A 24467-nucleotide genomic window follows, 5' to 3' on the forward strand; every position below is an offset into this window, starting at 1 on the left:
ATTAACTCAAAATAAATTACAATTATTTTTTCTTTATTTTATATATATATATATTTTTTTTATCTCATTCATTCCATAAGAACGTAGAATACACATTTACAGACTTTTTTTTATATGGTCCATTTGCATGTTCTTGGTATCTGATTCTAGGGACATCTATGGATCTCAGGGAATGTATTCCCAGTGTCAGAAATACTGTGTCTGTTACTAGGCTTGAGTAAATTGTAATGAACCAAATGAGAATATCAATAAATTTTTTTTAATCTTTGACATAAAAGGAATAGATGGAAGATGATTAAACAGAAGGTTTTGTAGATACAGTACTGAATTCTGCCATCCGGACACATGCAATTTGAAATATGATTATAGAATATAGAATATCAGGCATAAAATGGTTATGCGATTAAAATGCGATTAATTAGATTAATTAATTACAAATCATGTAAAAAAATGTAATCGCCTGACAGCACTAGTTTTTATATAACCTGAATCTGGGGCAAAGATTCAAACAACTATAACGTTGGCTCTATATTAGTATGTGTTTTTATATAACCTGAACCTGAGACACCATAAATTAGGAACACCTGTATCAGAAAGAATCAGATGCAGGTTATAACAAAATAATCAGATTTCTACTAATGTCTGTTTTACCCACAGTGATGCAGAAACTGACGTTTAATAATGAGACAGAAAATAGTAATATATTCACTTCCTGCAGTCCAATAATTCTGTCCCAATATAGGCACACATGCAATAGAGAACACATGCAAGCTAGTATTTGCTCGAATTGAAGTTTAAGTTCCTTTCTAAAGCCATGAAACATTAGGGCTCCATCGGAATAGCTAGTTCTTGGAACAGCAGAAAGGTACACTCACAAAATTCATGTTTGGTGACTAAAACTCTACTTATTTAATCCTGATAAATCAAATACAAATATCACACTTCATACAGTTGCTGTGGGTCTAAGCCTAATATCTCCCTTGGCCTGAAGCCTATAAGATTAATATCTCCCTTAGGCTGATGCCTAGTAACGCTAATATCTCCCTTGGCCTGAAGCCTAGTAAGCCTAATATATCACTTAGTCTGAAGCCTAGTAAGACTGATATCTCCCTTAGGCTGATATTAGGCTTACTAGGCTTCAGGCCAAGGGAGATATTAGCGTTACTAGGCATCAGCCTAAGGGAGATATTAATCTTATAGGCTTCAGGCCAAGGGAGATATTAGGCTTAGTGTGTATCTATACTCTACTTTCTATAAAACATAAGTCATTCAATCAAGTATGGCAATTCAAAGTAAATTGTTATTTAGAATTGTTACAGATTCAAATGTTGACATCTTGAATGGCAGGGGAAACAGAAAGGAGCCTGTATTAAAATGTGGTTACTTGTATTCGGTCGTTGTTAACATGTCAGGTGTGAAGCTCGTCCGGGACTGGAATACAAAAAGGAAGAGAACATGTTTTCTAAAAGATACCAACATCAATAGTGTGCTAAAGTTTGACCAAAGTAGAATTCCCATACATCACAGTCAAATCTATTTTGATAACGTGAGGTTTATTATCTTTATGACATGCAAGCATCATTGTAACAGCAACCTCGTATCTATTGGTTTCATTCGGTTGTCTCCGGATAAAAGTTCCAAAGGTTTTCTTAAAATAAAAAAAATAAAAAACCTAAGGAAATGTACATTATTGGACAGAAGATTATAGCTTGAGACATTTCAATCAAAGTACTGTACTATACTAACGATGGCAACTTTCTCAGTAATGCTAGCATTTCTTCATGGGCTGTAGAGAGCATTCTGACTGGGAACATCACTGCCTGGTTTGGAAACGGCACGAGATTTATTAACATGTCTATTTTTACCATGTCTATTCTAGTCATCTTATTATTACTATTGTTTTATTGCACAATCATAGCGGGCATGGCCAACCGCATTGCACTGTATGCCCTGGTATGTATGTCATGAATAAACTCTTGAATCTTGGGAATTAATCCACGCTATCAAACTTAATTTGACAATGATACAGTATATGCAGGTCAGGAAGCTACCAAAAGAAATACTCACGTCATTAATCTCGTATATTCTGCACAAGGTCAACTCGTTACGGAGACCGATGTGAAACCACGGGTAGAGGGGTTCAGTGAACGTGGCGTTGAACGTGTGAAGGTGAGTCATTGCGTCAGCGGAGACATTGTAGAATGACAGGACGCCAGCGGGCCAGTCCAGATATACGCCGAGTCTGCAGGAGAGGAAGTCATCGTGTTCGTCGAGGAAGACGGTGTCTTCTCCACAGTTGTGATTGAAAAAAAAGCGAAAACCAACCCTGTCAGGATGAATGTCACAGTACCAGAGCTCGTCGCTTGTGTGGTCTTCCTCTTCTTTGCTTCCGATGCTCCCGTACGCCACTCCTACGTAATTATCTCCCCTGGACTCTACCTCCCAGTAGGAGCGTCCTGTCAGACTCTCTCTACACAGCACAGGACTGTTCTTAAATCTCTCTGGGCGATCAGAATATGGCTGCGGCTCATCTACATGCCTCACTCTTCTGTTCCCCTCGGACAGTAAGAGATTCTTACTCGCCGTCTTGGGATCCATTGCGAGCTGACAGTCATCTAAAAAAAGAAAAGAAAAAAAAGTGATGACTAATCAGAAGTTGTAACAGTCACAAATGTGCCCATTATATTTTTTGTGTTATTAGTTAGGTGCAGTGCCATGTTTGGTCACTAAGTGGCGCTCATCGTTTGTACCTGATGTAGCAACAGATTTGATTCAACTTGAGCCAGTGACTCCACTTCACTTCCTGTCCACCTGCTAGTTCTGTAGTGTAACGATGTGGCTCGTGTCTGTGAAAACTATGTTGATTATGTAGATTGAATGAATGCCGTATGACCAGGCATCGTATGTTCATAGCCCTGATTCAATGTTTTTAACTCATTCAGAGCCATGCCCTTTGACCATATTAGGGCTAGCGTGCCAACACTGAAGTCAATGGGAGGACGGGGAAATTTGCAAACGCTTAAACTTATATCTTAAATTATGGCTATGGGTCTAAAACACACCTCACTTATCAATGACTTGCTTGCAGTCAACATGTACGAAACGGATTGTTTTTTCATTGGTACATTTCAGTTTTATACGGTTTTGAATACGAGTATAGTTTTGGAGATGTCTAGTAATTCCAGAGAAATTCCACGATAATCGCCCTTTACTGGAATACACAAAACACGTTGTAATTTTTCGGCTGATTTATGAATCGTTTTCAAATAAACGCTAGATTATCGATAGTATATGTGTACTTATGCATGCTAGAGAAGCGGGCTGAAAAATCGATTATCCATGCCGTGGTCTGCGCTAACGTTACACACACACACAGCGATGGCGGAGAAAAAAAACATCTGATTAACCCAAGACTGGTAACATAGAGTCCTTACCTCACATCAGATGTTCTGCAAAAAGATGAATCCCAATTCCTGATCGCCATTCCAAATATTGATCGCGTTTATTGATCCAACGTTAGTCAAAAACACATAATCGAAAGCTGCTCCCAGCCTCCCCAGTGAATGTGATAACAGCTACTGCTTGCCCGAGAAGGGAAAGCCCGGGACCGGAGTTTTTTTCTGATGCACAATCCCAGCCAATCCAATCCAATTATGTGCAATACCACGGATGCTGTGGGTCTGTGTGCAACCCACATGGATCTGAACCTGGGTCCCCCACGTGGGAAACCACACATCAACCAGATGTTATTAACCAGATATATTAGGCTTCCTACCAAGAGAGATATCATTCTTACTAGGCTTCAGCCTAAGGGAGATATTAGTCTTACTAGGCTTCAGACTAAGGTAGATATTATCTCATTAGGGGTGGGACGATACACCGAACCAGATCGATACATTGATCTAATTATCAATGATCCAATAGGATCGATGCAACGCAAAAAGATCAGTTCATATTGATACTCTTATTTTGAAAATCCCCTGGCGAGTCTCATATCCGCCTAACAGCAAGTATGGTTGTCGATATTCCAATGTACAGTTTCGCTTGTACAGTTGTACAGTTGGGTCAAATGCATCCAACATGCTTTGCATCCTCGCCATTCCTTTATGCCCATGTCGACCAGATTAGGTCAGAGGAGTTTGATAGTATTTACTGAGGATACACTTAATGTTGATATTTAAATGTAAAAAATATAATGCATAATAAATTAATACATAATCATGAAACATTAAATGGTTGTAGGAACGGTTTGGGAGAGGGAGGTAGGGAGGGGTTTTAGGTTGTGTTGTCTTTACAGTAAACAAGGTCTATTTGTATTAAAAACAATATTGTTTTTCATTTAAATGTCTGGAAGAGCTTAAAAAGAAAAATATCAAATGATATTTTCTTTGCCTTTTTTTTGTTGATGTTACTGATTGTGTTCAATGGACATATGACACCGTCTCATATAGATCGCAGGCACCTGAATCGAATCGTATCGTGGCACTTTGTGATATCGGCAAATATCGTATCGTTGTCCAAATAATCTATATCGTATCGTGATGAAATTCCCACCCCTAAGTCTTACTAGGCTTCAGACTATGGTAGATATTAGTCTTAACGATCACCGTAAACCAACCATAACCCGAACCACACTGTCACCATAAACTAACCATAACCACACTGTCACCTTAAACTAACTATAACCTTAACCCTAATCCTAACTGATAAAAGAACCAACGCATATTTGTGTCAGCAGACAGTAGAACAACTTTAGATATGATCCTGGTATCTGATTCAGAGAAAATTAGCCAGTCAGGAGTGTTAGCCAGTGATCATATGGACATTTTGTACCCGCAAACACACTAAAGCGCCCCACGCTCAAAGGGATTATGTAAAAACAAGGACAATGAAACACTATAAATTGAGATTTATTTTTCTCTTGTCCATTTATTTAGTTTGCTTTCCAATTTAAAATACAGTTTGAAACCGTCTGTACACAGTAGGCTATGTGTGCTAGCAGAGCTAGTCTCCAGTCACGGTGCACATGTGCGGTGGTTTGTCCACCAAATAAGCGCCAAAAGATAGAAAAGAAACTAGCAGAGCCAGAACTGTTCAACTCCCCTGGAGCCACAGCCAGCAGAGAAGCCGGTTTACTTTAGCTTTCAAACCAGCTGCAGCCTGAGAACTGGAGTGTGAGGGGATGTAACACTAAAGATGGCGGCAACGACAAAGAATTGCTGCAAAATAAACATACATCTGTTGTTTAAAAATATATATATGGTAATAATTTAATAAATACATTTTTTTAATTCTTTTATACTTAACAATATCGAATATCGAGTGATATGATATTGTTATTGATATCGCTATCACAATATCATTTTTGGCCATATCGCCCAGCCCTATATTAGAGTCCATCAGGAGTAGAGACAGAGCCCTTATCAGGTTCAAAAGAACAAATCAGCAACAAGACTATTACGATTACCGTATGTCAGACTAAGGAACCAAGTAAAATACAAAATAAACAAAGCAAAGGCAAATGACTATATAACCGTTGTAAACGAAAATCTGAAACAGCCTAAAAAACTATGGTCTGTTCTTAATGATATTGGATCCTCAAGTACTAACAAAGGAAAGGCTCAAAACATTAGTCAGGACAAAACGCAAGTTGCAAATCACTTTAATTACTTTTTCACCACTGTAGCCTCCTCCTTGGTAGAGAAGTTAGAAGCAACTAAATGATACTATGATTCTTCTTTTATCAACGCCTGAACATACTGTAGCTAAAGATGGTTTACAGCTTAGCAAGGTAACGGAAAGTGATGTTCTAAATAAAATGGCTAAAGCGACAGGACTAGACAATATGCCAGCAAGATTTATAAAGGACAGCGTCAGTGTAACAGCTAAGATGCTGATGCATATCGTGAACCTCTCAATAGAGACTGGAAAGTTCCCAAAGGACCTTAAAGCAGCTAGAGTGGTTCCCCTGTATTAAAAGGGCAGGAAAAGCCAGGCTAGTAACTACAGGCCGGTGTCAATTCTAAATAGTGTATATCATCCTATTTGGCACAAATAAGAGGCTCAAGAAATGTGATAAAATCAAGGTACAGTGTGAAAGAAACATAATTGAAAACAAATCAATTGACAAATATCTTCCCTGGACCAATCTGTTGTTGGGGAGGAAATAGCAGCCATGGCTCTATCCAAGAACTCAAAGAAACTGAAATTCCTGTATCGATACACACTTTAAATTCTTTTTTTTTAAAGATTTATTTGAGCGTTTTTCCAGCTTTTTCATGGTCAGACATGACCGACAGAGGAGAGGGAGAAGGGGAGAAGAAGTGGGGAGGAAATGAGACAGATTATCCCCCGGGAGCGGGAGGCGAACCCGGGACGGCGGCGTGGGCGTGCGGTGCGCCACGGGGGCGCCCCTCACTTTAATAACTTTTAGTAGCATCACTTATACAATGTCACTTTGACTACTCTTGTTCCACGTGCCACAAAAGCTTAAGAACAAATTACAGGTTGCATAGAACAACGTCTTTAGATGCATGCTAAATGCTCCTCCCAGGACTCATATCGGTCCCACAGAAAGGAAAAGAGTAGGGTTATTACCAGTCGAGGATAGAGTCAAACAACTCAAACTAAACCACATGTATGATATAGTTAATGGTAGAGTACATGTCCTCAAATGTAGATATGGTAAGAAACAAACACCACCGTAACACGGTGAGCCAGCATTATGTCCTGCTGTATAGAGTAAGACGGCAAGAAACTATTTTTTTTACACTGGTATCTCCTTATTGAACAGCCTGCCTATGCACATCAAGCAAAGCCAGACTAAAGCTTTTTTTTTTAACAAAAGTAAAGGCGCTTCTTTGGGATTGAGACATGTCCATCTTCTCTTAGTGTAGTGCAAGGTACGAAATTTATTTTATGTCTTGTTGTATTGGGTTTATTTTTTTTTATTGTTATTGTGTTTTAACTTTTTGTAAAATGTATTCCATCGAGGACCACTTTGGAAATAAGTGTTTTAAGTAATGCTTTTAAGTGCAATCCTCTGAAGTGCAGGGTCATGATACTTGTAATTGTCCTAATAAAACAAAACAAAAAAAATTTAAAAAAATAAACTTAACCACACTGTTACCTTAAATTAACCATAACCTTTACACAAATGTTCTATCTTAACCATAACCGTTAAAGGTTCAAATGAATCTTTATCATAGTATTGCTGTGTTTGTATCAGAGTGGGTGTCTAGTGGTGAGAGAACTCGCCTGTGATCATAATCATTGTTTGTTCGACTCCTGGTCGAGTTGTTTGCTTTGGACTTTCGCCGATACTTAATTTATTACTTATGGCTATGTACATTATGTACCTTTTTTCCTGTGGTAAATTAGTACTTTATTTACGTTTTCTGATGAGACCGTGTTGCTATTTTTGAGGTGAGCGATCAGTCATCTCAAACAAGCCTATTATCAAGCACTAGCGCAGCAACATGGCACCAAAATGATCATGTTGTTCTGTCAAAACAATAAAAAATTGACGAGTAAAATGATCTAGTCAAATCCTTACATTTCTTCAGCAGCTGTGGGTTGATCCAGTGCTCCTCATCATGGTCCAAACTGTGGAGAGAGAAGAACAGATGTTGAACCAGGGACCTTCAGCTTGGCTATGAAAGTAACTAGATTAATAATATTGCTCAAAGTAATAATTCCCCATGGATAACAGTATGTGCACTGCACTAACTTGAGTTTCTCCAGTCTACAATTCGGGTCCTTCAGTCTATCGGAGAGCAGCTTTGTTCCCGAGTCTCCTGGGTGATTGAAGCTCAGGTCCAGCTCTCTCAGGTGGGAGGGGTTGGAGCCCAGAGCTGAGGCCAGAGAAGCACAGCCGTCCTCTGTGACTTTACAGCCCGACAGCCTGCAGAATGATTTAAAAGAGAAGCACAGCCTTCCTCTGTGACTCTACAGCCTGCAGAATGATTTTAAAGAGAAGCACAGCCTTCCTCTGTGACTCTACAGCCTGCAGAATGATTTTAAAGAGAAGCACAGCCTTCCTCTGTGACTCTACAGTCTGACAGCCTGCAGAATGATTTAAAAACAACAAAATGCTCCTCTGAATGGAAACGATAAATACCGTATTGACCAAAATAAAACGACCCAGATTACGAGACAACCTTTATTTTTAATTGTATTTCAATTTAATTATAGGTGCTGTGTATGTAGAGTAATGATAAAAAAAAAAAAAGACATCCACAGATCTTTTAAAAATGTGTGGAATTAAAGTATTGCTTTCCCCCCAAAAGAATATTGATTAAAGGTCCCCTATTGTAAAAATGGCCTTTTCCAGTGCTTTGCAATGTGGGGTTGTACCAACACTGAGAAAATGTGAAATCTGTACCAAGTGCAGTTTCTGCTGTTCAGCTGTGACAAGAACTCTCCCTACTGAAATAAGCCATTCTGAATTGACTGACAAATCACTGTTAAGCTAATATCTGCCCCTACCGTGGTTGTAGCCACCGCCCACAATCAAAAAGCAAGTGCAACTGAAGTTCAACAGTGATTAGAGTAAGTTAGCATACGGATCAGATAGCTAATTAATCCTTTATCGAATCATTCATGGCGTTGTGTAAAAGACGCTCTGTAGCGCTTCGTCATCCGTCCATCTGCTCTCCGCTGCCGATAGTGCGGAAGTCGATGGAGAAGTCGGCTACTGAACGGCTGCCCCGTCATAGTGAATGGAGTCTCCGGCATACTTCCTTTATTTTCCAGGGATGGTCTAGAGTCACCCACCCTTCTCTAGTCACCCCCCTTCTTTAGTCACCCCCGCTTCTTTAGTCACCCACCCTTCTCTATCACCCCCCCCTCCCCTTCTCTAGTCACCCCCCCTTCTTTAGTCACCCACCCTTCTCTAGTCACCCCCCCTCCCCTTCTCTAGTCACCCACCCTTCTCTAGTCACCCCCCCTTCTTTAGAGTCACCTCCCTCTCTAGTCACCCCCCCCTCTCTAGAGTCTACCCCTTTCTAGTCACACCCCCTTCTCTAGTCACCCCCCTCTTCTCTAGTAACCCCCCCCCCCCCGTCTCTAGAGTCACCCCCCATCATCACCATGACAACCAGCCAATATAAGACAACCCCACTTTTTCTGGTGTAATTTGCAGAAATAAAACAGTATTAAAGTTAAGGGGGAAGTTATGATTTAAGGGGGAAACTTAACTTAAAATATCCAGCTGTCCACACCGTTCTTAAAAGCATGTGCATGTCAGTTTGTGGGGTCGCTTTTTGCAAAACAGAGCAATAACGTTGCACAGTTCTGGGATCGAATCCAGCTGTCAGCGGTACCTCCGGCATGGTCAGTCATCCCTACTAACACAATTGGTAGTGTTTAGTGTTCACGGGTAGGAAGCCGGTGTCCTGGTCGCGTCTATTCTTATCCTAACGGATTTATGCTTCCGTGTTCGCGTTTTGCGCTCTGATTGGCCACCGACGTTTCTGGTCGCGCCAATCGTGTGACGGCAAGTTCTTTCACCGGTTAAGCTTAGGCACTCTTTCGAGGCACTCTTTTTAAGGTTAGAGTTTGTGTTAGAGCAGGGCGATAGAACGCCAGCCCTGATTCCAAACTCTAACCTTAACCAACTTCGAAAGAGTCGCCTAAGCTTAACCAGTGATAAACTAGGCGTTAGGTAGTTTTCTGCTGTTCGAGGTGGAAATGGGCACGTCACGCAATTGGGCGCACATATCACATGACCAGAAACGTCAGTGGCCAATCAGATCGCACCAGAAACGTCCGTGGCCAATCAGATTTGCAAAACGCGAACGCGGAAGCATAAATCCGTTAGGATAAGAATAGACGCATCCCGGTCGTTGAAAAAACAGCGACTACTACTGGTCGGTCAGGGTGCCTGTTCAGCAGGGAGGGGATCTGGGGGAAATAGCGTGCCGTGAACCTCTGCACGCGTTACGTTCCCCCAGTGAGAGTCCTCGCTGTCGGGTGAAAAGAAGCGGCTGACGACTCCACATGTATCGGAGGAGGCGTGTGATAAATCTACACCAGTGGTTCTCAAATCTTTTCACAAGTGGTTCCCAAACTTTTTCTTGGGTAGTTGGGAAATATTTTCGAGCCCCACCTAACCTGGTCCCCACCTAGATGTAGGCTAGAATACATTTTAGGCTACAAACATGCCATTTCCTCTACTACTAACAAGACTAACATTAACATAACAGAAGATTAGCATAACAAGACACAATTATAGTTTTATTTGAAAATGAACAAAAGCTTGAACTATAGATAGTTGCTCTCAGGGAATGTTTTGATTTCTTCAAAACAAAAAATGGTCGTCTTGTTTTTTAACCTTATTTTTATTTTCTCTCTCTTAGTAAAGAGAGTTGTATTTTAAATGTTATGATATTGTAAGAAAGGGGCAGAACTAGATAAGCTGTACTTCCTTCCAACTCTTCTCCAACTCATCCTTGTTTGTTTATTCTACGGATGAAGACGGACTCATTTGTTTACGTTTACATTTAGTCTTTACTGCAATTTGTATGCAAGATAAATAAAGATCAATCAATTAATTATGTGCGGGACAATGCGATAAATTAAATAAATAAGTAAAGATTGTACCGTGAACGTGATCGTATGTTAATACCTCAGTATCTCCAGTCTACAGTCTGGACTCCCCAGTCCAGCAGAGAGATGCTTCACTCCTGAATCCTGCAAGTCGTTGTTACTTAGATCCAACTCTCTCAGGCAGGAGTTCGAACAGAGAACTGAGGTGAACGCCTTGTAGCATTCACTTGTTAGGTGGGAACCGCTCATCCTAAAAGTAACAGAAATTACATTGTTAAATGCCGAGAAATATTTTGATGGCCGAAGAGCAAAACCTCCTATCTGAAAAATGCTCATTTTTGTGAAAGTGTTGTTTTCTCGCAGAATTAAATGTTTTAAGAATACCCAATACAATACACTGTTTTTAGACTATATTACCATATTATGCGTTAACACTTTCTGCGCCAGACCCGAGATTTCTTGGCTTATCTCGCTAGCGGTTGAGCGCCAAAACCCGAGATTTCTCTGGTTTATCGTTTTTTCTTTTATTAGATTTTTTTATTCTATGCCGTGTCACGGACCTCTGTGTATCATTGGGACTTATGCTGAGTGCGCAAAACCGGCCGAATCCTGCTAGGTGGCAGTATCGCCTACCCTTTGAAACCTTATTTCACACCGTTAGGCCTTTCGTGCCGGAGCCGGTTCCCGAAATTAATCTCGAACCGGCCGGCGCGTTCACACCGGGAATAATTGGTTCGGAACATGACAGAGGCTTTAGTTCGGCCCTCTAAGAAAACACTAAGCACCGATTTTTCATGTTCCGAACCGATTATTACCGGTGTGAACGTGCCGGCCGGTTCGAGATTACGTTCGGGAACCGGCTCTGGCACGGAGCCCGGCCGGTGTGAAAGGCCTATGCGTGTCTCAGCTCATTTCGTCCGGGCGGAGAATTTAGACCAAGCCAAGTAAATCGCTTCATCCGAGCACTTCGAAATGCGTTCAGCACACTTGAGGCATATCTTGTGCCACTTCATGTCAGGGACCGATCGACATCAATACTGGAAATCGCGGTCAGACAATTGGAATATTCTTTTTGGAATAACCCTGATCAAAGGTAAGGACTATCTGATGTCAATTCCACCTTGATCCTACAATGATTTCATATCGATCCAGCCGATCAACGTATGTAGTATTCAAAACGAATGCCGTTGCTGGCGATCAAAGCATAAAAAAAACGACCCCCTCCCCTTTTCATGCATTCATGATGAAACATAATACCTATTATACAGTATACCTTTGATTTGGAAATAGTAGCGTGTCCAGGGGAGCAACGCGAACGCTTTTAGCTAAATTCACACATCGCTCCATAAAGCAGTTACCAGGAATTAGCCAGGATCACTCTGAAACTATACAATATTCACCACGGTATAACACGCGAACGTATACATGATAACATTTATTCTTTCCCCCATGTTGTACGAGGGATAGTTACTGTCAAATGAGCCATAGTATTGTCTCCATAGCTATAATATATAATATAGATATAGCCCTGCAAACACCGCGACGCACAGTGAAAATCCCTATCTTTTACAGCGGTGGCCCATTGAGTACAAGGATGGCTAAAACGGCTGGCACTGAAAGTGTTAACAATACCAACAAGGTATTAGTGCCTCGCAAAGTGCAGATAGGAGGTTTTTCCACACTTCTTTGTTCTTCAGCCATCAATTTGGAGAAGACTGAAGAGGACCCCCTTCCCCCCCAAAACAGAAACCCACCACTAAAGACACTTACCTGAATTTCTCCAGTTTACAGGTTGGATCCATCAGCGCAGTAGAAAGAGCAATCGAAGGGCTCCCATAATCATCGTCATCATCATCATCATCAAATACAATCCAATCCAGGAAACTGCATCTCAAGTCCAGCTCTCTCAGGAGAGAGTGTGTTGATTTGATGACACATGCCAGCAACTTGCATTCCTTGTGGCCTAGGGGAAACCCAGACAATCTGTGGAAACAGGATGACGCGTCATTCACCAAGAACTGGGCACAGTGCGAATGAAAGGAAGGCTGACGGCGATTACGACGTGTAGTCCAGGGTTTCCGTTAGAAATAATTGTTGCCGGTCTCAGTGTCCGGTAGATTTCAATCTACCGGACAAATGGGATCAATTCCGGTCAGAGTTTATTGAGCTTAAAAACAATTGATAGGCAGGCTATATAAAGAATGACATCCTCAAGGCATGTAGATTTATAATATTTTAACTTAAAACTAGGCTACTTTTGCGTATATACAGTCATTAATATATTCCAAATAAAATAAGTCCCTCGTGACTTCGTGCTACTGCCGACTTGAGGTGTCGGTGGGCAGTCTGCCCGACATTAATAAACAGCAGTCTGTTATAATCACATTTTTATGAGCTAACGAATTCCGTTATATTGGACATTTGTATTAATTATATCAAGCGAAGAACTGAGAAATTTGGCAGAGAGAGACGGCAACATTATCGTGGGTTTGCGTGATGACTATCTCCACCTCCCAACGACTTGGTGCTGGATTTGCGAGAGCATGCAGCTGCAGAGCCGCAGAGCCAGCTGTGTTTTCAGGTCCGGTCTGGGGACCGCTCAGCAGCGCCCCCACCCAACAGCTGAATTGCCAATGGCTGAATTGGAGTATTGCACTGTGCGGGCACAGCTCTGTGGGCTCTGCGGCTCTGCAGCTGCATGCTCACGCAAATCCAGCACCAAGCTCCCGCTGACACATCGTTGTCATTATTGGTGAAGCAACAATGAAACAAATGTAATGATTGTTTCGTTCATCGCATAGGCTATTTAATTTTAGCCTATTTTAATACAATTCAAATAATCAAATTGTGCTTAGAGGGAATTATTTTCACCGGACATTATGACCGGAGAGATTAAATATGTCGGACTTCAACAGATTTTGCCGGTCAAAAACCGGTAATTACCGGACAACGGAAACCCTGGTGTAGTCATGAGAGTGTCAAGAGAAACGGTTTGTTTAAAAGATCTACGTCTGACCTGAGCGTCTCCAGTTTACAGCCGGGAGCTGTAAGAGCAGCGAGGACAGACCCAAGACCTTTTCTGGTGTAGTATTCGCTGTAGTATGGATTGCCAACGAGATGCAGCTCTCTCAGGGAGGAGTCTGCTGCCTGAACAATGGAGTTCAGAATGTCCATGTCTTCGTTGAATGTGTATAGTCTGTAGTAGCAGAAGAAAAAATACATTAAAGCCCCAATCTGTGATTTTCACCATATAATGTTGGGTATATTCTCCTTCATTCTTGTAGAGTTCGATGTGTAGATATACTACTTTCAACTTTTTTAACCTTGTAAATATAGGTACTGTATAGAGATTTGTTTCACTCTAGTGTTTACAAACATAACCAACGTTAACAAACCTTTTATAGCCATATAATACAATGAATACAATTAAAAACTCATTTACATGTTGGCTAGCGGTATCAAGAGCTCAGTCAATCAGCTAGAGAATGAAAAAAATTCTCGATTCTTATTTCTTGTTTTTTTGTGTGCTGTGGGTGTGTTTACGTTTGGATCACTGATTGGGCCTTTAAAAAAGGTGCACTAAATTACAAACCAATTACATCATTTATGGTTGAGTCTACATGGTCCTCATTCCAAACAATCCCAAATAGTACTGAATGCACCTTTGCAGACGCACAAGACCTCTTTTGGAACTCTGGCAGTCTTGGTGATGCCATATGGTGATGAATAAGAGCTTAAATGAGACAATTTCAGTACCATTTCATAGAGTGAAAATGGGGATGTTGTTGAAGTGTAAATCAACTCTGGCATTACTGGACTTGTGACTTCTAGTTTGTGTAATACACTATATTACTGACCGTAAACATTGAGGTGGAAGTTCACAGGCTGTTACAAATCTCTTATTGAATGTTTAATTTTTTTATGTATTCATTTCAAATAAGTATTACTTCCCGTTGATACTTACGTGGCCTTCCTGCAGTTCTTCACAGCTGGCAGAAGCTCCCGATGCTTCTCCTCTTCCCACCTCGCACATATTGCAACTAGGTTGATCTCAGCCAACACCTCCTCCAGTGGCGGCTGGTCCATAGAGGGCGCTCGGGCGCCGCCCCCCCTGGTGGAGAGAGAAGGAGAAGATAGTGTTTTTGGATTTTAGACCCCTAAAAATATAATAAACATGTTTAAAATAAATAATAATTACTCATTTTAAGTATGTTTCTGTTTAAAATGCACAATAACGTTAATATATCAAATATAAATCATTGTTTTGTGCATCCTTTTCTCCCCCCTCTCTTTTGTGCTTCATGTCACTCTGTCCTGGGCGCTCGACAACAACACCTGACTGATGGATATATAAATGGATCATGCAACTAAATTTAGCCTATCAGCATCTTCAAATATGATGTCTGGGGGCGCGGTTTTCAAACGCTCAAAGCAAGCAGAGTCACGACACTGCGTTTGTCAATTCACTTGTCAGTCGTCAGAAAAGACTTGCCGCTTGCTTGGAGGAGGAGCATTTATTTATTTTTGATGGCACACTGGGTAGCCTTTCTAATATAAGACCATATTTTTTTCTTACCTTTATTTCCTACTAGGTTCATAATTGCTCTAATTGAAGCACCATATAATAAATGTTTGTTCACCTTATTAACACATTGACCGCCAGCAGCAGGGGGCTCTGATCCCCCTTCAGCGCCAGGTCTTTATTCAATGGATATAGTTTTAGACTGCAAATTTTTTTTTTTGCGTTTTATTTTTTTATTATTTTTTAAACAAACATATAAACAAACATGACAACACACGATAAGATATACAAGCATTATTAACAGTGCACATCCAATGAAATCACCATATAGTTAAATGTCTTATACAGGATATACCCCCAATACCTGCTATCTAATACCCTACACACATATGCTCTAGCTCGTACCCCCCCCTCCCGGACCCCCCATTGGATAATCCATCCATTATCCCACGCTCCTAACCAGACACTACCATTATATGCTAGCTTTTATTATCTCCACCACTTCTAACCACATTTTCATTTGATTCATTGAGACCCAAAATTCTTGCTGTAGATATTTCTTGATAAATCACATCGAGATATGTAATAATCCAGACCTTTCGGCACATTTTTTCCGGTTGGAACCATCATGATGCAATCAGCTTTTTAGCCACTGTGATACCCGATAAAACCAATCTCTTTAGCTGTGGATGTACTGCATTCTCAAAAACATCATTCAGCAGTAATACCGAGGGGTGTACAGGTATATTCAGAGTTAAGAGATTTGATAATTGCTGGGTCACCTCTTTCCAGAATATTTTAACTGGTGGGCAGTCCCAGTACATGTGCATAAATGTCCCCTCGTCCCCATTTGTACATAAGGAGCATTTGGAGTCTTGTTTAAGACCCATTCTGTTCAGTCTTATAGGAGTCAAGTATGTCCTATGGATATAGTTAAGATTGATTTGTTGATGGTCCGGGTTCCTTGATGCAAGTCGAACATTTGCCCAGGCTTCTTGCCACTCAAAATCTATTTCCAGGTCTGGTATATCCCTCCTCCAAATAGAGTCTAGGTGGAGGGTTTCATACGAGGCCGTTAGTAATTGATGATAAAAATCTGATACAAAACCTCTCGATGTCTCTCTTTCATAGAAAAATTTGTGGTATCTGTGGTGTGCAATTGGTATCGTTAATGGAACACTGTGAGCCTTCAAACATGCCAATAACTGTGCGTAAAAATAATATGTGGACTTGGTGAGATAACATTTTTTGCGTATTTCATCGAAACTACAAAAACCCTGTTTGTTGAAAACGTCTCCTAATGAGTGTATGCCTTGCTTTTCCCATCTAGGGAATCCTTTTTTTTTTTTTTATTATTATTATATTTTTTTTATTATTGCAGAACAAAAATTATTAAAAGTCAGTACTCAACACATAATGCATAATGAAACTTTCAGTCAAGGTGGTTAAAATTACATGCAAGTACAGAAACAAGATAAAACAAAAATAGTCCATAATAACATTTTGACCGTATACAGTGTATATCCAATAAATTACAATTATATAAATTATATAAAATTATATAAATGTTAGTATAGAATATACCCCTAATACCTATTTTCTAAAACCCTACACACATATGCTCCAGCTCGAACCCCCCCCTCCCGGACCCCCCCTTGGATAGTACCTCCATTATCCCTCACTCCTAACCAGACACTACCATTATAAGCTAGCTTTTATTCTCTCCACCACTTCTACCCACATTGTCATTTTGGATTCATTGAGACCCAGAATTCTTGCTGTAGATATTTCTTGATATATCACATCGAGATATGTAAGAAACCAAACTTTCCGGCAAATTTTTTCCGGTTGAAACCAGCGTGATGCGATCAGCTTTTTAGCTACTGTGATACCCGATAAAACCAATCTCTTTAGCTGTGGATTCACTGCAAACTCAAAAACATCATTCAATAGTAATACCGAGGGGTGTACAGGTATATTCCAAGATACGAGTTTTGATAACTGTTGGGACACATCTTTCCAGAATGCCTTAACTGGTGGGCAGTCCCAATACATGTGCATAAATGTTCCTTCGTCCCCATTTGTACATTGGGAGCATTTGGAGTCTTGTTTAAGCCCCATTCTGCACAGTCTTATAGGAGTCAAGTATGTCCTGTGAATATAGTTCAGATTGATTTGTTGATGATCCGGGTTCCTTGATGTGAGTCGGACATTTGCCCAGGCTCCTTGCCAATCAAAGTCATTTTCCAGGTCTGGTATATCCCTCCTCCAGACAGTGTCTAGTTGAAGGGTTTCATACGAGGACGTTAGTAATTGATAATAAAAACCTGATACAAAACCTCCTAATGTTTCTCTTTCATAGAAAAATTTGTGGAATCTGTGGTGTTCAATTGGTCCCAATCTAGGGAATCTTATAGGTTGTTTTCCAATCAAGAGTGCATTGTTATTGAATAAGGGAGTATGATTATGCCATTTATGTGGGATAGAATCTTTTTTTTGTGTTTCACGCCATATCCGGATCGCATGAGTGATTATGGGGCCAAATTTCCGTTCGCATTGCTTAATTGATAATTTGGTGTATACTATGTCCTTCAGCCTATATGGAGCTACTATATTTTCTTCTAAATTTCTCCAGGATACTGATGCTTGGGGATCAAACCATGTTGTCAGTGGTCTTAAAGTGTACGCCTTAAAATAGTGGTAGAAATCTGGAAATGCCATACCACCGTCTGCTTTGTTTCTCTGTGCGGTGGATCTTTTTATACGTGGTGGTTTGTTATTCCAAATAAATTTTTATGTGGAGGAGTGTAATTATTTCCAGTAACCCTTTGGAGGGGCTAACGGTAGCATTGAGCTGAAGAAGTTGATTCTAGGTAGGACGTCCATCTTAACTATTGATATCCGTGCCTGTACTGAGTTTTTAAGTTTTGACCACCTGACAAGGTCGTATTTGATTTTGTTTTGGATTTTTATGTAATTGTGCTTCACCGTTTGGCTTATGGTAGGAAATATTTCAACTCCCAAGCATCTAAATTGTTTTACCATAGGTATCTCTACTGGGAGGGTTATATTTCTTTTTGCAGGGGCGTTAAGTGGGAGGAAGGCCGACTTCGGCCAATTTATCCTAAATCCCGATAAATCTCCAAAGTCCTCACTCAACTTGAGAAGATGAGGCAATGTGGTGTTGGGGTTTTGCATGAACAGTATTACGTCGTCCGCATATAAACTAATTTTGTGTTGTGTGCCCTTGATTACGATTGGTTCTATGGATTGGGATTGTCTTATATATTGTGCTAAAGGCTCTAATGATAGATCGAATAGTCCGGGACTAAGAGGGCAACCCTGTCTGGAAGAACGTGATACCGGAAAGATTTCGGAGGTGATTGTGCCTGTTGTAATCATGGCCGATGGGTCTTTGTATAATACTTTAATCATATCAATTAATCCTTTTCCTAACCCCATCCTTTCTAATACTGCCCATAGATACGACCATTCCAACCTGTCAAAAGCTTTCATTGCATCCAGCTCTCCTGAACCTATTTCATTCAAAAGGAAGATATTGATGCACAGTAGCTAGCTATAGTATAAATTATAGCTCAGTAGCTGTAACAGAATAATTGCATTAACTATTAATTAATTATTATTCAATAGCGTTACAATTATAATGAATTAAATAATTGTATAAATAATTTTCCATGTTCTGTCATCTAATAATATTTTCCATGACCTTTCCCATCTGTATCAAAGTCAAAACGTTGGTATCGTGACAACACTACAACATACAAAAGCAGCTTGACAACAGATATCCTTTGCGTCTAGTTAGTTAATTTCTAACCCTGGTGGGAGTCAAAGTCCACTCCTGTGTCAGCCTCTAGTACACACACACACACACACACACACACACACACACCCTTTGTTTGATCTAGAGGGAGGTGTTGTGATACACCCTTGAGAATCTGAACACCATGACAACCAGTTAACTTCACAATGACAACCAGTTAACTACACCATGACAACCAGTTAACTTCACCATGGCAACCAGTTAACTTCACCATGGCAACCAGTTAACTTCTCCACGGCAACCAGTTAACTTCACCACGGCAACCAGTTAAATTCACTATGACAACCAGTTTGCATCAATATAACAACCGGTTTACATCACCACAACAACCATTAAATCGTACCATACCAATCAGTTTACATCACCACAACAACCATTAAATCGTACCATACCAATCAGTTTACATAACCATGGCAACCAGTTAATCGCACCATCCCAATCAGTTTACATCCCCCTCCCCTTCCTGGTCGTTGCGCGCATGTGCCCCCCACTGGTCGTCTAGGGACCCTGAAGTCTATCAGATGCTTCCTCCGATACATAGGAGACAGCCAGCAGCCTCTTTTCACCTGACAGTGAGGACTCTCACCGGGGAAGTGTAACGCGTGGGAGGATCACACTACCTTACCCAGTTCCTTCCCTCGCTGTGCAGGCGCCCTGACCGACCTGTAGGAGTCGCTGTTTACAACGACCAGAATACCACCCACCGGCTTCCCACCCGCTGACACTGCCAATTGTGTCAGTATGACGACCGCCCAAGCCGGAGGCACCAGTGACAGCCAGATTCGATACCAGTGTCTCTGCGGTGGTAGACAGACGCTTAGTCCGCTGCGCTACCCGGCCGCCTGGAGAATTATTCTATAGCAGGACGTCATAGCAAGGGAGACGGAATATTGCGCCATTCCTCGAAACCTGGGGGTAGCCGTTTCTTTTTCCTTTTTAAAGAGGAGTTAGTGTACACATTATGCGTTTGCTGTTCACGCGCTTTTCTGACTGGAGCAGTGAAGCCAGAGGTGTAGCACAAGCGGAGCAGAACTGTAGCTCACCGCCATATTGTTTTTCATGCGTTTGATACCAGGCAGAATAAATTGAACGTAGAGTGAATCACGCTACATAGGGATGCCACAATCATGTTTTTTTGCCACCGATACCGATCACAGATCGTCTATGAGCCATATCGAAAAGAAAAGTGGCAATTTTTTTACTTGAACTTGAGGACTGTATACTTTTTTTGCAAACCAAAACAACATACTTTATACTTATAGCATATGCATGAGCCTGGTCTCTTTTGAAAGATGACATTCTGAAGTTTCTGATTCCAGAAAAGAAATTCACTTTTAGTGCTAACGTAATAGAGTAACATAGGTCTGAACTTGAGTTGTAAAAAAACGTGTTACTCAAGTTTTTCTGTAGTAGTTAGTAGTCCAGAGGTAGTATTTCCCCAGAAGGTGGTATGGCTTACAAATCCAGACTGAGCCATAGCATGAAGCCTTATGTAGTACATATCCAAATTTCATAAAGATCCATTCAGAAATGAGTGATTAGGAGTGATTTTGGTAAACTGTGTACAAAGAAAAACTCAGTTTTCTCAGACTTCAATTCAGTCGGCTGTTTTGCTCTTCCTGTTTTTAGTTTTCTTTATTTAGATCCCCATGTGGGGTATCATTGGAAAGCCACACTCATTGGTTACAACGATCCACAATCATTTTCTAGATCGGATCTAGATTGACGGAACTACTGCAGCCTGAGTCGGGAGTGGTATTTTGCGCAATACCGTGTACTTTGCACAAGCCTCAAATACCGGCATGTAACTCGAGAACCACTGAACGGATTTTGTCGCTATCGACAGGCAACAAATAAGCCTTCAATTCGATATATATATATATTGTATTTCAAAATATGCACACCCGAGCCACTAGGGGTCGCCAAAGTGCCTGTTGCAAAAAATCCGAAAAACGTCCCATATGAGGGACGTTGCAGCTTAAGAGGTTGGCTGGTCGTTCAGCCCTATGAATTCCATAACTTTTCTTGTGATCGCCTTAGCCTTCTGACTATCACGGTTATACGCACAGGTGCTCTCTAAAGTGGTTTGCGTTAACGGCTGTTTTGGTTCTCTCTGCCTTTTTCTTTTTACTCTCTGCGGTAAGCTTAACAAACTCTCCATGCTCCTCTGGGTGATGGGACTTCAAGTGTCTTATTAAATTTGTTGTGTTGAAACTTTTTACAGTGCTTCCCCCACAAGGTATTTTATTCTGACATACATTGCAGATGGCATTTGTTGCATCTGTCTCAGACACTTTGTAATAGTTCCACACCATCGACATGTTTTAGGTTAGTTAGCATGCGACAATGACACCAACTCCGCTGAGAATTAGCTCATGTTTTTCCGCGCCATCGATCGTTTTTCACAATCGGCGACTAGAAAGCATTATCGGAATTCCCCAATCTCATATTTATACTGAATATCGGCCGATACCGATCGCTGGCCGATCGATTGCGGCATCCCTACTACTGTACATGAGTAGGGTGAGTAACCTACATGCCATTACTGCTTTTTATCTATCGACTCATTATAGCTACTTTATTTACCAGGTTAATAACCTTCCTGTTTACCAGGTTAGAAACCTACCCGTTTACCAGGTTATAAACCTACCTGATCTCAAACCTACCTGTTTACCAGGTTAAAAACCTAACCGTTTACCGGGTTATAAACCTACCTAATCTCAGACCTGTTTGCCAGGCCTTTTAGCTTTTAAACTGGGCTTTTTTAGCCTGGATAGTCTGATCTCACACCTACTCTGTTTCATTTACTTGTAAATGTACTTTTTTAATCTTATGTCGTATTGCTTTATTTTTTTTACCATGTTTTATTTATAGTGCCATACATCACTTGGGTGCAACTAGTTTAAAATGTGCTTTAGGAATAAAAGGCACTTACTATGGAACTCTAGGATATCAACAGATTATCTTGGGAGATGAAAGAGCGTTCTCACCCTTCTGCCGACTCATCCGTCTTTTTTTTGGTAGGAGGACCTTCCATGTTATCATCCCTCTTTTCTGTCCTCTCCCCCACCTTGTCCTCAGCTTCTTCTTCCATCAGATGTTTCTGTACAAATACATACAAAAATGTATGGTTTATTCATAGCTTATAGCACAAGTGAAACAATAGGGGGGTGGGGGGGTATGGATATAAAATGTATATCACGGTATATTTAGATTGTTGGATGGTAATTGTTTATATCACTGTATATTTATTTGTTATTGACCATTGTTAGGATGTGGCCAAGCAGTGGAAAAATAGAGTCCGAGGAAGGTTGTCATCACAAATCACATGGTTTGTTTTTATTTTCTCTTCTTGTTCACCAGTGGAAAAACAGGCTGCAGCTAAACTAATTACAATAACATAGCATTTACATATAAAGAAATTCCATTTGAAAATAAGAGCAAAAATACAAAACTATTCAACTTTACATACAAACAATATCACACAACTAGGCCCTTGGCTATGAGAACTAGTTCCAGCAAGGCTGTGTCTCTGTGCATAGGAGAATGTCAAACACCTAAAGTGAAAAATACTTCCTTTACTGTTCATTTGAAAATGGCAACATTAGCCCTGCTGCTTTTAACCGTTCCGCAACAGTAAGTTACTTCCGGGGTAGGCCTGATTGGCCCCGACAGGCACGTGACGCGCAACTTTCTCTGCCGCGCGGCACGCTCCGCGGAGCGGAGCGGCAGAGCTTGCGGAATTATGTAACCGTCCTACTCCGCCATGATTTTCATTCTGCGCTTCAGCTCACCTGGCAGAGCAGCGGTCCTGCGATCCTGCGGTCCGTTGTTGACGAGTTCGAATCCCATCAAATTTTTTTTTTTTAACGTGATTTCTTTTTTTAACGTGTATTCTTTCGCCGGTTAAGGTTAGGCATGGTTAAGGTTAAGGTTAAGGTTAGGCATTGTTTCGGAGTTGGTTAAGGTTAGAACGGTTAAGTTTAGGCGCTGTTAAGGAGCTGGTTAAGGTTAGAGTTTGTCTTAGAGAATGGCAATATTCTTTCTATGGTTAAGGTTAGGCATGGTTAAGGTTAAGGTTAGGCATTGTTTCGGAGTTGGTTAAGGTTAGAACGGTTAAGTTTAGGCGCTGTTAAGGAGCTGGTTAAGGTTAGAGTTTGTGTTAGAGAATGGCAATAGACAGCCTATTTCCGCGCGACAGCTCTCAGCAGCCTCGTTGCGCGTCCTGAGTTTGCCGCGTCACGTGCCTGTCGGGGCCAATCAGGCCTACCCCGGAAGTAACTTACTGTTGCGGAACAGTAACACGCAGCCCTGCTGGTCTCTGACAAGAACAAGTTACAGGTTGAAAAAACCCTCAGCTCGGAACTAGGCAAAATCTGCATATGGCTCGCCGACAACAAACTATCATTACACATGGGCAAAACAGAGTCCATTGTCTTCGGTTCAAATAACAAACTCAGCAAGACCGACGGCTTCTCAGTTACAGTGGGTGACAATATTGTCACAAGGAAAGATGAAATTACCTACCTGGGTTCCATCCTAGAGGCTAATCTTTCCTGTGACAAAATGGCATCCAATGTAATAAAAAAGGTCAACCAACAAACTCGATTCTTGTACCGGATCTCCTCTCTGGTAAACAAGAATACCCTGAAGACTCTGGCAGGAGCACTCATTCAAGGGTACTACGACTATGCTTGCACCTCATGGTACCAAAGCACCTCAAAGGCACTAAAAACCATATTACAAACATCTCAAAACAAACTAGTCAGACTTCTGCTTGACCTGAATCCTAGAACCCACCTCACCCCTGCCCACTTTGCCAACCTAGGATGGCTTAGAGTAGACGACAGAGTACAGCAACTTGTAATGGGCCTGGTCTACAAGATACACTACACGACCAAGGTACCCATGTACATGTCAAAATACTTCCCAAAGGTCAGTGAATACCACGATCACAACACCAGAGGGAGCTCCACAAATCATGTAAAACCCAGATTCGGCTCAAACAAGGGACTAAACACATTTCGCAATTATGCCACATCAATGTGGAACGCCCTATCCAAAGCTGTAAAGGAATGTGATGAATCACTACCCACTTTCAAAAACACTCTCAAAGAACACCTACGGGAGACTGCAATTCGAAACTGGCCCCTACAAATGTCCTAACCCAGTTGTACAGTAAAGACCAAGTATGGCCTTGTCAGTATTCCAATGTACAGTGCCCCCCCCCCCGTACCCAACCCCCCCCCCCTCCCCCCTGCAATGTACAGCCCCACCCAACGCCACCCCACCTACCCAACCTTTTTTTTAGTATCTGTATTTGCAAATCTGGTATGTCATAAATGTATAGATGTAGCAGTACTGTCTATCTGTATGTCGTGCGTGTCATATGATGAATTGAAAATGGGGGACCCTGATGTAAACAAGACGAAAGTCTTTCTCTGGTCTGCATCCCCTTAACAATTGTATGTATTGAGCTGTACTGTACTGTACCCATTCTGCAATCTGTTAATAAACTTTTCAATCAATCAATCAAAGCTCATAAGAACAAGTACC

The 24467-nt window shown here is 41.1% G+C and overlaps 1 protein-coding gene across 1 annotated transcript in view; it reads right to left on the reverse strand.

Moving 5' to 3' along the window:
- Positions 1 to 24467, reverse strand: part of LOC311232302 (NACHT, LRR and PYD domains-containing protein 1-like) — a 52484-nt gene that overhangs the window by 17145 nt on the left and 10872 nt on the right. The window contains exons 3-11 of the mRNA XM_084319055.1: positions 21902 to 22014; positions 14513 to 14659; positions 13565 to 13744; positions 12319 to 12531; positions 10628 to 10798; positions 7730 to 7903; positions 7556 to 7605; positions 2068 to 2615; positions 1385 to 1431 (exon numbers count right to left, since the gene is read on the reverse strand). Coding sequence (XP_084175181.1) covers positions 1385 to 1431; positions 2068 to 2615; positions 7556 to 7605; positions 7730 to 7903; positions 10628 to 10798; positions 12319 to 12531; positions 13565 to 13744; positions 14513 to 14659; positions 21902 to 22005 — 1634 coding nt within the window. The 5' untranslated portion in view covers positions 22006 to 22014. The remainder of the gene's footprint in view (positions 1 to 1384; positions 1432 to 2067; positions 2616 to 7555; positions 7606 to 7729; positions 7904 to 10627; positions 10799 to 12318; positions 12532 to 13564; positions 13745 to 14512; positions 14660 to 21901; positions 22015 to 24467) is intronic.

The sequence above is a fragment of the Notolepis coatsorum genome (genome assembly GCF_963971535.1).
Source record: "Notolepis coatsorum genome assembly, chromosome: 7".
NCBI classification, from domain to species: Eukaryota; Metazoa; Chordata; class Actinopteri; order Aulopiformes; family Paralepididae; genus Notolepis; species Notolepis coatsorum.